The sequence below is a fragment of the Cephus cinctus genome, unplaced genomic scaffold (genome assembly GCF_000341935.2).
Source record: "Cephus cinctus unplaced genomic scaffold, Ccin1 Ccin1_scaffold0462, whole genome shotgun sequence".
NCBI lineage: Eukaryota > Metazoa > Arthropoda > Insecta > Hymenoptera > Cephidae > Cephus > Cephus cinctus.
This window is the reverse complement of record NW_014333138.1, coordinates 176,619-192,625: the sequence shown is the minus strand read 5'-3', so window position 1 is coordinate 192,625 and position 16,007 is coordinate 176,619. Positions and strand designations below refer to the sequence as shown.

At 35.4% G+C, this 16,007-nt stretch overlaps 4 protein-coding genes and 1 long non-coding RNA gene across 15 annotated transcripts; 2 read left to right on the top strand and 3 right to left on the bottom strand.

Annotated features, from left to right (window-relative positions):
• Window positions 1–823: 823 nt before the first annotated feature.
• On the top strand, window positions 824–7,173 carry LOC107267934 (protein 5NUC). Of its 2 annotated transcripts, none has more exons than XM_025085249.1 (8): window positions 824–1,119; window positions 1,577–1,808; window positions 4,747–5,346; window positions 5,433–5,597; window positions 5,684–5,788; window positions 5,865–6,032; window positions 6,116–6,305; window positions 6,422–7,173. In XM_025085249.1, the coding sequence occupies exons 1-8, from the start codon at window positions 995–997 to the stop codon at window positions 6,505–6,507; spliced, it is 1,671 nt and encodes a 556-aa protein (XP_024941017.1). In that variant the 5' UTR covers window positions 824–994; the 3' UTR covers window positions 6,508–7,173. The 2 variants fall into 2 exon arrangements, with proteins under 2 accessions (XP_024941017.1, XP_015595633.1); XM_015740147.2 differs by lacking the exons at window positions 4,747–5,346; window positions 5,433–5,597; window positions 5,684–5,788; ... (1 more) ...; window positions 6,116–6,305; window positions 6,422–7,173 and adding exons at window positions 1,939–2,538; window positions 2,625–2,789; window positions 2,876–2,980; ... (1 more) ...; window positions 3,308–3,497; window positions 3,614–4,652 and having other exon boundaries at window positions 845–1,119.
• Window positions 7,051–10,551, bottom strand: LOC107267932 (SET and MYND domain-containing protein 4). 3 transcript variants are annotated; one of them, XM_015740145.1, is made up of 6 exons: window positions 10,500–10,551; window positions 8,711–9,806; window positions 8,363–8,643; window positions 8,114–8,272; window positions 7,910–8,053; window positions 7,525–7,827 (listed from the first exon to the last, which is right to left on the bottom strand). In XM_015740145.1, exons 2-6 carry the CDS (start codon window positions 9,765–9,767, stop codon window positions 7,585–7,587), a joined length of 1,884 nt encoding a protein of 627 aa, XP_015595631.1. In that variant the 5' UTR covers window positions 9,768–9,806; window positions 10,500–10,551; the 3' UTR covers window positions 7,525–7,584. The 3 variants fall into 3 exon arrangements, with proteins under 3 accessions (XP_015595632.1, XP_015595631.1, XP_024941016.1); XM_025085248.1 differs by lacking the exon at window positions 10,500–10,551 and adding an exon at window positions 9,904–10,064; XM_015740146.2 differs by lacking the exon at window positions 10,500–10,551 and having other exon boundaries at window positions 7,051–7,827; window positions 8,711–10,065.
• On the top strand, window positions 10,080–13,277 carry LOC107267938 (protein OSCP1). Of its 8 annotated transcripts, none has more exons than XM_025085259.1 (6): window positions 10,080–10,114; window positions 10,281–10,409; window positions 10,528–10,737; window positions 11,931–12,250; window positions 12,316–12,593; window positions 12,659–13,277. In XM_025085259.1, the coding sequence occupies exons 3-6, from the start codon at window positions 10,578–10,580 to the stop codon at window positions 13,020–13,022; spliced, it is 1,122 nt and encodes a 373-aa protein (XP_024941027.1). In that variant the 5' UTR covers window positions 10,080–10,114; window positions 10,281–10,409; window positions 10,528–10,577; the 3' UTR covers window positions 13,023–13,277. The 8 variants fall into 8 exon arrangements, with proteins under 8 accessions (XP_024941027.1, XP_024941025.1, XP_015595642.1 ...); XM_025085261.1 differs by lacking the exon at window positions 10,080–10,114 and adding an exon at window positions 10,876–10,918 and having other exon boundaries at window positions 10,247–10,409; XM_025085258.1 differs by lacking the exon at window positions 10,080–10,114 and adding an exon at window positions 10,876–10,918 and having other exon boundaries at window positions 10,296–10,359; window positions 10,528–10,661.
• Window positions 10,663–11,980, bottom strand: LOC112494391. Its single transcript, XR_003059773.1, has 2 exons — window positions 11,853–11,980; window positions 10,663–11,672 (listed from the first exon to the last, which is right to left on the bottom strand). It is a non-coding gene; the product is annotated as an uncharacterized LOC112494391 (long non-coding RNA).
• On the bottom strand, window positions 13,065–15,297 carry LOC107267939 (enoyl-[acyl-carrier-protein] reductase, mitochondrial). The gene is made up of 5 exons (XM_015740158.2): window positions 14,544–15,297; window positions 14,196–14,432; window positions 13,915–14,136; window positions 13,608–13,838; window positions 13,065–13,541 (listed from the first exon to the last, which is right to left on the bottom strand). The coding sequence occupies exons 1-5, from the start codon at window positions 14,730–14,732 to the stop codon at window positions 13,311–13,313; spliced, it is 1,110 nt and encodes a 369-aa protein (XP_015595644.1). The 5' UTR covers window positions 14,733–15,297; the 3' UTR covers window positions 13,065–13,310.
• Between the last annotated feature and the right edge of the window lie 710 nt (window positions 15,298–16,007).

Here is a 16,007-nt window from a genome sequence, read left to right as displayed (position 1 = left end):
TTACTTCACAAATTTCAAATTTCACATAATACCACGTTCTAAAACAATGAAAAATGATAGAAAAAAAATAAAAAATAAGATCTTCTCCAAGATTTATTTTAAAGGTATCCCCATTTAGATATCGGGTAAGCAACATTGATCGGCCGTCGCGTAACGTAATATATTCAGTGTTGTAAATTAGATATCCATGCAATATCTTAGCAATGTTCATCGTGATTTATAACTTTAGGTGAACGTTTGAAGCAGCTTTTAGATCTTTCATAGTTATTTATTGCTGCTTAAGATATGTCTGAATAGGATTAATCTTCTACCATCAAATAACAGATCCTTCTTACAGTCTACGCTATACATCGTAATTAATGAAGATTAATATACGCAACTCTCAAATCATATTTGGCTCAGTTCCGCTGTTTCAGGATGAAGCCTAAATCCTTAGAAAAACTTGATTTATTAAATCAATTCAAAGTTCATCGCTAAAATTAAAGAGGGAGTTATAAAACTTTTTTCCCGAACTCAAGCTTCAACTCTTCAGAATAGAACCGATCCGAATATAATTTGAGAATCGTTTATAAACTTAGTCTGCAGACGAAAGTTCAAACAACGTTTTAGTCTTCCTAAAACTCAAATACGCTCCTTGTCTTATTTTGCGAACATGTTTCGTATGGTAGACGCGACAAACACGTACGTTATTCAAAGTAGTTGTATTATCGCAAGGTGAATCGATAACGTTTATAATAATCATCAATCCACATTCACACGTGTTCGACAAATAAGAAACTGAATATCCATAATTATCGCAAATTGTAAAGGTGTTCAAATAATTTCTGTATTTTCACAATTATAATATTTACGTGAAAGTATTATAGCGAACACATGTTGTAATTTGCATGTCGTTCTAATGATTAATCTGCGCCTCATATATATATTAACAATTTTTAACTTACCCGTGCCAATGTCCTATTGATCGTCCGCGAGGCAAGATCGCGGAAGCGTAATGGCACGATTTACTGTAAGTATTTTACTGGTCCTGTCAATCGGCAATGTCTTGGGTACGCCGATTTCGAGTGACGATGGGCGATTCTCTCTTAGCATTTTGCACACAAACGATATGCACGCGAGGTGAGATTCATCAGTGTTTCATTATAGTACTCGAATTATACGTAATCAATATTTTTTCATATGCTTTTGAATTTATACAATATTTTTTCACTGTAATATTTATTTAGCTTATTTCTTTTATTTCAATTAGAAAACTGCAGGTGATATGCTATGTTACTTGCACTCTATGACATTTATACCATCCAGTGTACCGATAAGCATCTTCATGTAATATTCGTTCATTATCCACCTACCCAGCAGCTATCCAAATTGTATTAAGATAAGCAGAAGCGTAATGGTAATACATTATGCTTTATAGATAAGAAGTTATTAAAACAAGCCAGTTTAACGTATAGCCCATCATAATCTGGTATTAAGATTAATTTCATATTGCTGCGATTTTATAAGTCTCACGCATGAAATAGGATTCTACTGGTTGATGAATGGATATTCCTAAAAATTGACAGGTTTTTTTCAGGTTTGTGCAGACGTCCAAGATGTCCTCAACCTGCTCCAAATCGGATGCTGCAGCTGGACATTGTTACGGTGGTTTCGCCAGAGTGGCAACTGTCGTAAGGGAAGCTCGGAATTCCAGTACACCAACACTTTTCCTAAACGCAGGTGACACTTATCAGGGTACCGTATGGTACAATGCTCATAAGTGGAAGATAGTTGCCAGGTTCTTGAACATTCTCAACCCAGACGCTGTTGTGAGTATCCATTGTTAATGGACATTTTATCAGACATTTTTCCAACTTTCAATATCTTTTAAAATGTAATATATTCTATTAACGTACATTACAACAAGCATTGAGTAAAAATTATATAACATCTTTTCAGTCCCTAGGAAATCATGAGTTTGACGATGGCATCAGTGGTCTCATACCCTTCATCAACAATGTGACGTTCCCCGTTCTGACTGCCAACCTGAATCTAACTTTAGAACCTGAACTAGAAGCCACTAAACTCGCTAAGAGTACTATACTAACTGTGAACGGAACTCAGATCGGTGTCATTGGATATCTCACTCCTGATACAAAAAGCATCTCCAAGACCGAAAATGTCATTTTCCTGGATGAGGTAACCGCCGTTGCTGCGGAAGCCGCTAAACTTAAAGCTGAAGGAGTCAACATCCTCATTGCTCTTGGACATTCCGGATACTCAACTGACAAGAAAATTGCTGCTGAAGTTGAAGACATTGATTTAGTCATTGGAGGACATACTAACACTTTCTTGTATACTGGAGAGCAACCGGATTCTGAGATTCCTGAAGGATATTATCCCACTGCCGTGACTCAGGCTAGTGGCAGAACGGTATATGTAGTTCAAGCTTATGCTTATACAAAATATGTTGGAAATTTCTCGGTTGAATTTGATGCGGACGGTGAAGTTACGTTCATTGAAGGAAATCCCATATTGCTGAATGGCAGCGTGGAACAGGTGAGGCTGTTTAATGTTAATAAAGGTATAAAATTAGTAAACATTTTCATCCAATGTTTATTTAATATACAATATATATATTTTAGGCTGCAGATGTTTTAGCAGAGTTGGAACTTTGGAAAGGAGCAGTAGATAATCTGACAACCACAGTAGTAGGTACTACTCGTGTTCTTCTCGATGGGGACAGCAAGACCTGCCGAAGTCGAGAGTGCAATTTGGGAAATCTGATAACGGATGCCTACGTAGAATATGTATGGTTCATGCTCAGCACAGATCGTCAAGTTATCGTTTATCTCATACGCGTAAATTCTTTTTCTGATCCTTTATTTTATTCCAGGCAACTAGACAATATGCTGGCACTGATGGATGGACGAATGCAGCCATTGCTGTTCAACACAGTGGTGGAATCAGAACCTCCATTACCAGAGATAATGATAATCAGGTAAATGAAATACTGTTGTTAACTTTTTATCCATAGTACCGACGACCCTACTTCAGATTCTTGCGTTATAATCTAGATCACAATGGCGGACGTTCTCGCGGTCTTCCCCTTTGAAAATTCAGTTCTCATGGTCAAGATGACTGGCTCATCTATACGATCAATGCTAGAATGGGCTGTAAGAACTCTTGAAATTAATTCCACGAGTGATCTAGACGGTGCTTTCCTACAATTTTCTGGACTGCAGGTATGCATTTTATTAAAGATCAGATAAACATTTAAGCACACGCAGTCCATTTTGTCATTAAATAACATTATATATTTGCTTAGGTGACCTATGACCTGAGTCAACCTGAAAATAGCAGAGTCGTTTCCGTCAAAGTCAGATGCGCCGCCTGTGCTGTACCTCAGTACGATTATCTTGACGACAGTTCAACGTACAATGTTATCATGCCTGCATTCCTTTACCTAGGTGGTGACGGATATACAGCATTCAATGGTTTGGAGTATGAAGATCTTGGTGAGTATGTGATGTAGAACCACATCACAATCAAATTACATTAGCTGATAAAAAATCGCCACTTCTGTATTGCACCAGTAGTAATTCCTTTGACTTATGCAGTTTTTTTTTTATAGGTGTCATCGAGTCAGACATAGTAGTCGAATATCTGAAGAGACATAGCCCAGTTTACGCTGATATGGAATGGAGAATTAATTTCCAAAATACAGTAACTGAAGATACCAACGAAAATTCAGAAAGTGACTCACATGAAAATACTTCACATATACCAAAATGGTTTCGAAAAATATTTAAGCTGCTGAAGTATTTTAGGACAGAAAAAGAATAATAGTAAAAATATGCACCAGCAATATAATTTCACACTAGTTCAAAGATAATTAATTCCATACTGCTATGTATAAAATAACTCAAACAATCTGTGACCTCGCTGGAATATCTGCAACTTAAAAAAAAAAGCTACATATAGACGCCTGATGTCAAAAAGACGTCGTTTAGACATAAGACGTCTATGATACGTCAAAAAGAACGACACATGAGACCTTCTGAGCATGTCTTACTGATGTCTTCGTAATTTGTGCTACCTGAAAAGATGTCGCCAAATTTTCTGTACCAAAGTTTTGCACGGTATAGATCACTTAAACATCAGTATATAAGATTTCTTGCTGTTGCTCGTTACTTCACAAATTTCAAATTTCACATAATACCACGTTCTAAATCAATGAAAAATGATAGAAAACAAATAAAAAATAAGATCTTCTCCAAGATTTATTTTAAAGGTATCCCCATTTAGATATCGGGTAAGCAACATTGATCGGCCGTCGCGTAACGTAATATATTCAGTGTTGTAAATTAGATATCCATGCAATATCTTAGCAATGTTCATCGTGATTTATAACTTTAGGTGAACGTTTAAAGCAGCTTTTAGATCTTTCATAGTTATTTATTGCTGCTTAAGATATGTCTGAATAGGATTAATCTTCTACCATCAAATAACAGATCCTTCTTACAGTCTACGCTATACATCGTAATTAATGAAGATTAATATACGCAACTCTCAAATCATATTCGGCTCAGTTCCGTTGTTTCAGGATGAAGCCTAAATCCTTAGAAAAACTTTTCACAATTATACTATTTACATAAAAGTATTATAGCGAATACATGTTGTAATTTGCATGTCGTTCTAATGATTAATCTGCGCCTCATACCATTACAACAAGCATTGAGTAAAAATTATATAACATCTTTTCAGTCCCTAGGAAATCATGAGTTTGACGATGGCATCAGTGGTCTCATACCCTTCATCAACAATGTAACGTTCCCCGTTCTGGCTGCCAACCTGAATCTAACTTTAGAACCTGAACTAGAAGCCACTAAACTCGCTAAAAGTACTATACTAACTGTGAACGGAACTCAGATCGGTGTTATTGGATATCTCACTCCTGATACAAAAAGCATCGCCTCGACCGAAAATGTCATTTTCCTGGATGAGGTAACCGCCGTTGCTGCGGAAGCCGCTAAACTTAAAGCTCAAGGAGTCAACATCCTCATTGCTCTTGGACATTCCGGATACTCAACTGACAAGAAAATTGCTGCTGAAGTTGAAGACATTGATTTAGTCATTGGAGGACATACTAACACTTTCTTGTATACTGGAGAGCAACCGGATTCTGAGATTCCTGAAGGATATTATCCCACTGCCGTGACTCAGGCTAGTGGCAGAACGGTATATGTAGTTCAAGCTTATGCTTATACAAAATATGTTGGAAATTTCTCGGTTGAATTTGATGCGGACGGTGAAGTTACGTTCATTGAAGGAAATCCCATATTGCTGAATGGCAGCGTGGAACAGGTGAGGCTGTTTAATGTTAATAAAGGTATAAAATTAGTAAACATTTTCATCCAATGTTTATTTAATATACAATATATATATTTTAGGCTGCAGATGTTTTAGCAGAGTTGGAACTTTGGAAAGGAGCAGTAGATAATCTGACAACCACAGTAGTAGGTACTACTCGTGTTCTTCTCGATGGGGACAGCAAGACCTGCCGAAGTCGAGAGTGCAATTTGGGAAATCTGATAACGGATGCCTACGTAGAATATGTATGGTTCATGCTCAGCACAGATCGTCAAGTTATCGTTTATCTCATACGCGTAACATCTTTTTCTGATCCTTTATTTTATTCCAGGCAACTAGACAGTATGCTGGCACTGATGGATGGACGAATGCAGCCATTGCTGTTCAACACAGTGGTGGAATCAGAACCTCCATTACCAGAGATAATGATAATCAGGTAAATGAAATACTGTTGTTAACTTTTTATCCATAGTACCGACGAGCCTACTTCAGATTCTTGCGTTATAATCTAGATCACAATGGCGGACGTTCTCTCGGTCTTCCCATTTGAAAATTCAGTTCTCATGGTCAACATGACTGGCTCATCTATACGATCAATGCTAGAATGGAGTGTAAGAACTCTTGAAATTAATTCCACGAGTGATCTAGACGGTGCTTTCCTACAATTTTCTGGACTCCAGGTATGCATTTTATTAAAGATCAGATAAAAATTTAGGCACACGCAGTCCATTTTGTCATTAAATAACATTATATATTTGCTTAGGTGACCTATGACCTGAGTGAACCTGAAAATAGCAGAGTCGTTTCCGTCAAAGTCAGATGCGCCGCCTGTGCTGTACCTCAGTACGATTATCTTGACGACAGTTCAACGTACAATGTTATCATGCCTGCATTCCTTTACCTAGGTGGTGACGGATATACAGCATTCAATGGTTTGGAGTATGAAGATCTTGGTGAGTATGTGATGTAGAACCACATCACAATCAAATTACATTAGCTGATAAAAAATCGCCACTTCTGTATTGCACCAGTAGTAATTCCTTTGACTTATGCAGTTTTTTTTTTATAGGTGTCATCGAATCTGACATATTAGTCGAATATCTGAAGAGACATAACCCAGTTTACACTGATGTCGAATGGAGAATTACAATCTAAAATCCAGAAACTGAAGATACCAATAAATATGTAACAGATGGCTCTAGACATATTACCTCTTTTGTATTCGCTATAGGCTTATTAGTATTTGATTCGTCGATTACTGGAACGACAATTATGAAAATTTCATCTTTTATTACCTTCATATCTCGTGAATTTCTGCTAGACATAAAATTTCCGGATGTGTATCAGTTACTATAAGTGGATTTTAAATACTCATTTTTATATTTTACAAACAGTATAGATATATTTATGTATGTACAACCCACGTACTAGGTATGACACTACCTTAGGGTACTAGAAAATGTGGCAATAGAACTGTCATTTTTAATAGTAAAGTTTTAATAAACGGTTTCATATAAAAATATAGCATTACGCTTTTAGACTGTATTGCGCAAGAGGACGGTACGACACTTCAGCCGTTTTTAACGTCATTTTATATCACACATTCAAAATTAATTATGTGGAATCTTATGAAACGCAGATTAATTAATGTCAAACAAAAAAAACCGCTTCGATGGCTATAAAGCTCTAATATGTCTCTTACATCACTACAAAAATGTGGTATTTGACACATTGTTGATACAGATAAGAATCATACATGTTTTTAAATAACAGTAATTGATACATACTTACAAAGTAGTAACATTCAGGCATGTAACATTCTTTAAGTATACATATATATGAAGTGACATATCAAATGTTTCACCTTTTTATATATAACCAAATATCTTACCAACAGTGTTTAGAAAGATGGTATCAGTTTAATGTAGAAAATACTGTCAAAATAAATATTTGAAATGAAATATGTCATGAGTGTGTCTTGTACAGGGGGTCGATTGTGTAACTAAAATGTAGTGAAAATTCAAAAAGTGAATAGCTGTTAGCCAATCGCTGTGCTTGTTCTTTTGAACCTAATAAGCGATTGATTTACAACTATTCACTTTTCAGATTTTCCCTACATTTGAGTTACAAAGTCGACCCCCAGATGGATGCATGGCAACTTTTTCCTTTTTTCTTATACATACATCAGTTGTGTACATGCATCCAGTTACAGCTCTATTAAACGATTATATCTTATTTAGGCACATCAAATTTATTGCCCGTTAGTGCATAAACGCGTTTCACAGTCTCAACCACCTCGCTCATATCCTTACAAGGCATCGGAACATTTTCAGCCAAAACTTCAATCATTTTTAACAAATCGGGTAACATATTTTTGTCGTCGATGTTCCCATCAGTAACGCGGTCGATGTACTTTGAATGATTCTGTAAAGCCTTTCGTATCTTAGCCCGTTTCTTTTTATCCGATACCACTTCCTAAGTTCATAATAAATAATTGAAAGGTATTTAAAAGACAGAGAAATAAAGTAAATCATAGTTTGATGTTTAATTGACTTACATGATATCCTGGCTGATTCATATACGTTTCCCAGTCCATAAGGCACGCTTCACAATCGCACATGAAAAAAAACTGTTTGAAAAGTTTTCGCTGCCTTGCCAATCGTGGCATTAAAGAATAGTGTACGCCGTAATTATCGAAAATCTGAAAGAAAGTTAATGATCGATTTCTGTGCTATGGAACAAGCTGTTTCTTTTTCTTTACCTGCTCGCCCTTCTTGATAGGTTGTAAAGCATATAGAACCATAAATTCTGCCGTAGAGTTTCTCGTCACTTTTGAATCGCAGCAGTGATTCAGTAAACTCAAAAATGGCATTACTGCTGCTCCACGCTCAACAGCTTCCAAATCTCGTTCCTCAGTGAACTGAGAAAATGGAAAACTTTTCTTGAGCTACTGGTTAAGACTTGTGATCTATGTATCAACCATATGCTACACAACATAAATAAGACTTACAGAGTGTATATTACTGGGTATCATCTGCTGATGTCTTAAAATCAACCCTCCAATAAATATAACATTTTTGTTTTTTGAAAGCCCTATTAAATCGCGTGGAAGCTTTTCACCAAAGAAAGAGGTATTCGTTGCCAAGTAAAAAGTGAGGAAGGCTGCATTCAGTCCTCTTCCAACAAGATCTGCTACTGATCTTTTGTCACTGTTTGTTACCAAACTATAGACACTCTGATACGTGTTACTATAAAATTTCCCATCATTGGAAAAGCCAATTGTTCTAGGATCTAAAGAAATTAACTATTAATTTTTGCAAACTGATAGTTGTAAATAACTTATCATATTTTCATTCACCTGTGCATTCATCAATATTTTTTAATCCAGCTTTCAAAGCATCAAAACCATTTGCCTGCCTCACAGCCATGACCGCAAGTTTCAAACTACAGAGACTCATCAAACTGTATCTCAAAGCCAATAAACTATCAAGTATTGGGCACTCAACATCATGATAAGTTTTCCAAGCATCATTTTTGCAAGCCGTAGAGCAGTACATAACATTGGTACAGTAATTACAAGGTATACTAGCCCAGGATATTTTCAGACAATTAGCACAATGCGTGAAAGCATTCTCTGGCGCTAAAACCATAGTATAAGGTTTTTCTATTGCCAGGACTTCTCCTGGTTTGATATCACGAGTAGCTACCACATGTCTGCCATACATTTCATTATATTTAACAGCTACTGAATCAGCAGCACAAGGAACTTCTGGATTTCTTGACGTTAATATTGGAAGAGGATATTCTTTTTCCTCTGGGGATACCAGAATATCCCTTAGGCCATACAATACATTTAATTTATGACTTAATTTCTTTTTCATTGGATCATCAAGAGATAACTTATCCAACCAAGCTTGTGCTTCATCACAAGATGCTTGCATATCCGGGCTTTGTAATGCAGTAAGACACTCGACCCTCCGTAAATATAATTTAGCCTTAAGATCATCAGGATAGTCTAATCTTAAAGCTCTGTCAATGTCCTTCACACATTCAGCATACTTTTTTACTCTAACCAAGACAGCAGATCTATTAGCATAAGCAAGAGCAAGTTCTCTAGAATTGATCTCTGCATATGCAATACTCTTGGAATACCTTTCAAGGATCGTAATGTACTGCATGGGTCCAAGATTACTTTCAACAAATATTTTATTGCCCTGTTCTCTCAATTCTTTAGCCTTTTGATTATCTTTTGGTTCAGAAATAACCTCAGGCATTACACCATATGATTTCATTAGCGTAAGTATAAATTCGACTCGTTCATCATCATTCTTTATATGAGCCATCTTACTTCCTAGTTCATGCTGTTTATTAGCACTCGTTACTCTTCTGCTTAAAACAGCTAATATTTCATCCATGACTAGGGCTAACTTCTTGATAATCCTTAATACTGTTATCTGGTGAAAGATGTACTGTTAGGAAATGCCAGATACACAATTTAGACATATAATTAATTTCTTAATCACTAAACTACTTTATTCAATTATCACTCGCCACGTCGAGCACACAAAACTATTCGGCAGCGTGTTCTGAAACTTTCCACAGGGCAGATCTAATTTCGTTCCATCTTGCTTTTTATTGCGCCGGCACAAACCAGTCTTATAACTGCTAGAGTTCACGTTTCAGAACGCACCCTAGGGAACCCTAGGTACATACAAAAACGTTCTTGTTTCGTACTAGGATACGTTCTACATTTTATTAACCGGTATATAATAATATGTCTGTTCCATACCTAACACATTATGCACTTTTGAAAAAGTACAGATTCTCGTTAGTTATTTAAAAATATCATCCAATTAGAATTTGCACCTTTTGAAAAGTGCAGAATGGGTAGGTAACGATCAAGATAGACCTAATAATGTATAATATAGATAGGCATATAAGAATAGACCACGCGAGAGGTAGGCTGGCGCGTAAGTGCCTGCGGCAGCGGGATGGAGAGAGAACACTGTGAGTTAGGTCCATTAATCAATGGTCACATAAGCGAGATTTTACTGCAGGTACTTTCTAACCGAAATGTATAGTACTTCATGTGTATATTTAAATATTGTTTAACATTTTGTTCTAAAATACACTGTTTCTTTATTTACTTTTATAATGTGTTCGACTGTATTACAGATGCTATATGGACTTATAACGCTATATGCGCACTACTTGCTGCACATGAAATGCGATTGGAAGGTATGGCTCATCCGAGGAAGAAACCTAAAATGTGGAAGAAAATAGCTGAGGAGTTAAAAGATTTGGAAATTGTAACATGTATTACATATTTATTTTTGACACTCACTACTTACCCGTTGTTATTGAAACATACTTCATATAACAATGGTACAAATTGATTTATGTATACATATACTACTTACTCAACATATTTACCTACTTACTAACATACTATACAGCTAAAACGTGAAACGCATTTTATATTACAATTAAATATTATATTGAATTTGATTATATTCATTGTAGATGACAATTGATCAAATACAGTGGAAAACGAGTGCACTCATACGGAAGTGGCTCCTGTTAGAGATAAAGCCAAGAGCCCTTAATTTGGAATCACTAGTAGTTCTTCATTATTCTTTGGGTTCGACCGGCTCATTTTAATTCACTATCTTAGCGCTATTTCTGCTGAACATAACCTATTAGTATTAATCAGTATTAATAAATCACGCAGAGATGATTAGGGAGACTGCCATTATCAGCCGATTTTTATGGTCCAAGGCTTACATAACAGCCGTGTAAAGTAATTATGGAATTACAAGGCTTAATATTGATCTCAACTGTATCTCTACATTTTTAATAATAATGTAGTATGCGGAATAGTAATTTTAACACGTTCAACCCGGCTTGACCTACCGGTATATCACAGGCTGTCTTAATGATATTAATATTGATATACATCAATATACATGCACATGCATCAAAATGTGAGCCGGGTTGAAGGTGTTTGTAGTGGTGTAACCCAAAAATTAAGACGAACCCTCCGTTTAAGTAATATTTTAGATTGTAATTGGATTATTAATTATTATGTAATCTGCTGGTAATTACAAAACGTAGCAGATACGCAAAATCATAATGGGCAACGTGTATTACATTTCATGTAATCTAAATGTAAAATTGGATCATGCCTCTTGAGAATATCCTGATGTCTTTTACATTTCCGTATACATATTTCGAAAGTGCGCATGTGCCGATATATTAACCCCTAAAAGAAGGGTAGTATGTGTTTTACCCAGTCATACTGACGCCTAACAGTCGTACAACTATATTGAATCATAAAGAGAAAAAATGTCATTATATACGACTCCTTTACTGTACTTAAATATGGGAGGAGAGATGTTGTACGTGTTACAGCAGAGATTGAAAGCGCAGGGAATAGAATTCACCAAAACTATCCAAGGCTAGTGTCGATAAAATATTGAAAATATATGAATTCCACTTACTGTGTAAACGCTACAGCACTTTATAAGTCACACGTCACAGTCAATGATTATGTGTCCACATTAAATTGTGCTTTACAGTCTTAGATGATGTAACCGGCGCTTTATTAAATCCAAAAATTTTATCATCGATATTCGACAAAACAACATTAATTGGCATTCCACGTATTCGAACTACTTTGGAACAAGTCGTCTTATCATCTATAATGAGACTAGATAAAGATAGTATGGATAAATTATTCGATCTGATGATTATGATTGTTAAATATCAATTATCTGCTGCTACTGGACCTAGGGAAGTCATTCTACTTACTCTTAATCATTTGGATGCGATACGAGACATGGTTACTGATGAGAGTGCCAGAGAATGCATTGGTTTGGTTCATCAAATGGTTGTTGATGTAAGGATTTCGTTGGTGAATAAGACTTAGAATATTTGAAGATATTATTCAAAATTTTATTTTAGCTATATGGAAATATGACAATGGAGGACGTTTGGCAAGCTAGAAAGGAATGTCTGGAAGAATTAGATACTTATAAAGTCAGAGTCTCTATTCTTCTGAGACTTGGTTTGCAAAATAATGACACTAGTTTTAATCATATTAAACGAAATTACAATGAGGATTATAAGGAGCTCAGAGATACTTTGAAGGATTTAAAATTAAATAGATTTGACGGTGACAGCAGATTTCTCGGTTCATTTGATCTGTTTGGTGATCGCGTTACGTCATTGGGGAAAAATATGTATGTATCAAATTGTTCAATAATCTTTTTTTATGCATTACGAGTTTTTAAATAAATATTTGCAGATATTCTTCGTCGTGCGAGATGATGCCAAAATCGGGGAAACATAATTTACAATTTGCTAAGGATTGTGGTACCAAAGCTGAACTTGGTATGCTTGCTGCTCAATTGGGGACTGAAGAAGCATTGAAAAGGCCCTTTACATTAAATTTATTTGTCACTGAAAATACTGATAACTTAGATTCAAACAATGACAATTATGATCCTAATGCAAATTTAGATATGGAACTGACAACAAATGAAAAAGTAAAACAAAACAAAGAGTATAAAGAAAAACTCGATAACATTTATGCTGACTTTTTTGAGGATGACCAAAATGAAACTAAAGTCAATATGAACCTCCTTGACCTTCTAGATGAAATAGAATAGCTGTCTTTATGTTAGAATTTAATAAGACGTGATACAACTCCGTCCAGTATAAATTATATATTTATTCTTTGTGCTTGCAAATCATACAAACAGTACACATATTTAATAAACGGTTTCCTAAACTATAAAATTAACTTTGTTAATATTTTCAAAGAGGAAACCGACATTTTTATTCTGAACTAATGTAATATTCTGCCGTAGATATTTGTATAATCAGACACATTAAAATTCGAATATTAAATGCTTCGATTGTGAGACATTCGTATTATTGTATAAAATGTTCATACCTTATTTTTGAGTCATATCTAAAATATATTTTAATCCCGCTTTACCATTGATACTGAGAGCGTTGAGTACAGCCTCTTGAAATTTATCAAATGCAATCAGTTTATATGGTGGGGCTTGCAAATTTTTTGTATTAATTAATTCCTCCAATTCGTTATACATTTCAGTACGTTCTTTCGACTCCATGTGCGCTTTTGTCCATGCCGTCATCCAAAAACCTTTTATAGTTATATTCTATGAAACAGTGGAAAGTTCATCATTGTGAATTTCATTACATATCTTGTTGAACTTAAAAAATACCTTGAAAATTAACGCGGATGTTGGTACAGTAAGAGGATCTCTGGACATTCCACCATAGGTCACCATTACACCAGAATGATCCAAATGTCTCAACACTTCTAATGCATTCTGACCACAGATGCAATTTAATGCCAATTTCGGTTGCAAATATTGTTTACTTTTAAAAATTTCTGTTTTTCTGAGTTCAGATTCAGTTAATACTTCATGAGCTCCCAGACTTTTCAAATGATCCTGAGTAATATTTAACGTTGATAATTTTCCATTTGTGTAAAGATTGTTATATCCATTATACAACAGAGTACTTCACCTTCAGTTCTATAATTTCAGGTCTGTCCCTAACAATACTGACACTTTTTAAATGCCATGCTTTACACAATTGTATAACTATTTGACCCACAGCAGAATTTCCACCATTTTGTATAACTGTGTCACCTGGTTTTAAAGGCACAAAATCTTTCAGCATTCTATAAGCTGTACAAGGATTAACATTTATCATACTAGCTTCCACCATCCCTATATTTTTTGGAATCTATAAACCAAGCAATTATCAGTGTATAGAACAACCATAATTCTAATCTAAAGAAATACCTTCAAAACTTCATCCTTATTATACACTGCGTGTGTTCTCCATGTCCCCATATTCACACCATTCGGTACCACTCGGTCTCCTACTTCTAAACCCTGTACTTTCGATCCCACAATTACTACCTCTCCCACACCTTCATTACCTGGGACAGCTGGTAACGCAGGTTTACTTGGATATCTTCCTTGGATAGTATTTATATCTGCAGGGTTTACCGGTGCCAACAGCCATTTCACTAAAACCTTGGTACATGTTCTGACACTCGAGAGTTCACATTTTATAAAATCATTCATTACTTCTTTGACAACAGTTAGCAACAATTAACTTGCTTAATAACAAAATTGTATAAATACCTGATTATCCTCAGGTTTCTTTAATGGTATCTGTTGCATAGAAAGGACCTTGATTGGCTCTCCATATTCCTGATAAACTAAACTCTTTCCATGATCACAAGTAGTACTCATATATCTAAGTACTACACACTTGTTTTGATATGTGGGCCTAATGAGTCTAGTAGTTAATGTTGCTACGTGCATAGCCATTACACAATTAATACTGAACTTATGTTATACTGGCAATGACAAGAAAAAATCTCAAGATTTGTCATCTATTAACATAGGTTATATTTTGTAAATTTTGAAAGCAGAGGTTAAGAGGTCTGCCGGAAAGTCACCGTAGAGGGCGTTTTTTCGAGATATGATATAGAGTGTGTTCTGAAATGTACTGATCACGGTCTTAGAATGCTGTCCCATGTATAGTAGACAAAACAGGAATAACGGAATCGGAAAAGTAGTTTGATGGGAGTTGACCAATCATCTTCATTCCGAAAATGTCAAACGATCCCCGGTTTCCCATGTACCATATTTTTCAGAAAACGGGCAGACATTCTAACCTTAAAACTTCGATAAATTTTACGAATTCCAAATCTTCGCATTTCAATCTATACAATCTTATAGATAATTAATATTTAATGATTTTTCTAACAACATGTGTCTTTATTATTGATTTTAATGAACGAAAAATGATTTTTACACTTTCCGAGTTTCCATTTTTTCTTCTACATGGGGAACCCGGACATCGTTTGACATGTTCGGAACGAAGATGATTCGTCAACCCCCACCAATCTACTTTTCCGATTCCGACATTCCCGTTCTGTCTATTATACATGGGACAGTACCCTCAGAGTCCAAAAGTTGTCGACATGGCCGCCGTCGTTTTAAGGTCATTCAAACTGGCGATACAAAAATCAATGGTTCTGATAAGAGTGTCGCTCGAATACTTTACCGCTCTATTCTAGTCGAAAAAAGGTTTCGGTATATAAAAATAGGTGCTGAGAAAGAATTCGTCACTTTTACCGAAGTCCGTTATGTGCTATTCCTCCGTAGGAAGATCCAGCTTGACACATTAATTGATCAACTCTTATTATTAGTTAATATAATTTTTCATATATTTTGTTAATAATAATAATAAATAAAAATATGTTAATATATATTTTGATAATAATATAATCAATTTTATATCGATTAAGGTTATTGTTCAACTGTTCTGTGTACCCCAGGATGCACATCGGTGCACATGTATATGAAGTGGTGACGTCAAAAACGAAGGTCCATTTTTCTCGGTCATTTTTAAATGACTTATCAACATTTTTGGTACATCAGCTTCGTTATACGAAACGGTTGGCAGCTCTTCTAGATTTAGATGCGAAAAATGTTTCAATTCCGAGAAAATTGTGCGCAAAAAGTCATGCATTTTTGACCTGTCAAAACATGGGCGCGACCATTACGCCTGCCTTCTTTTCTTACATTTTTCTTCAA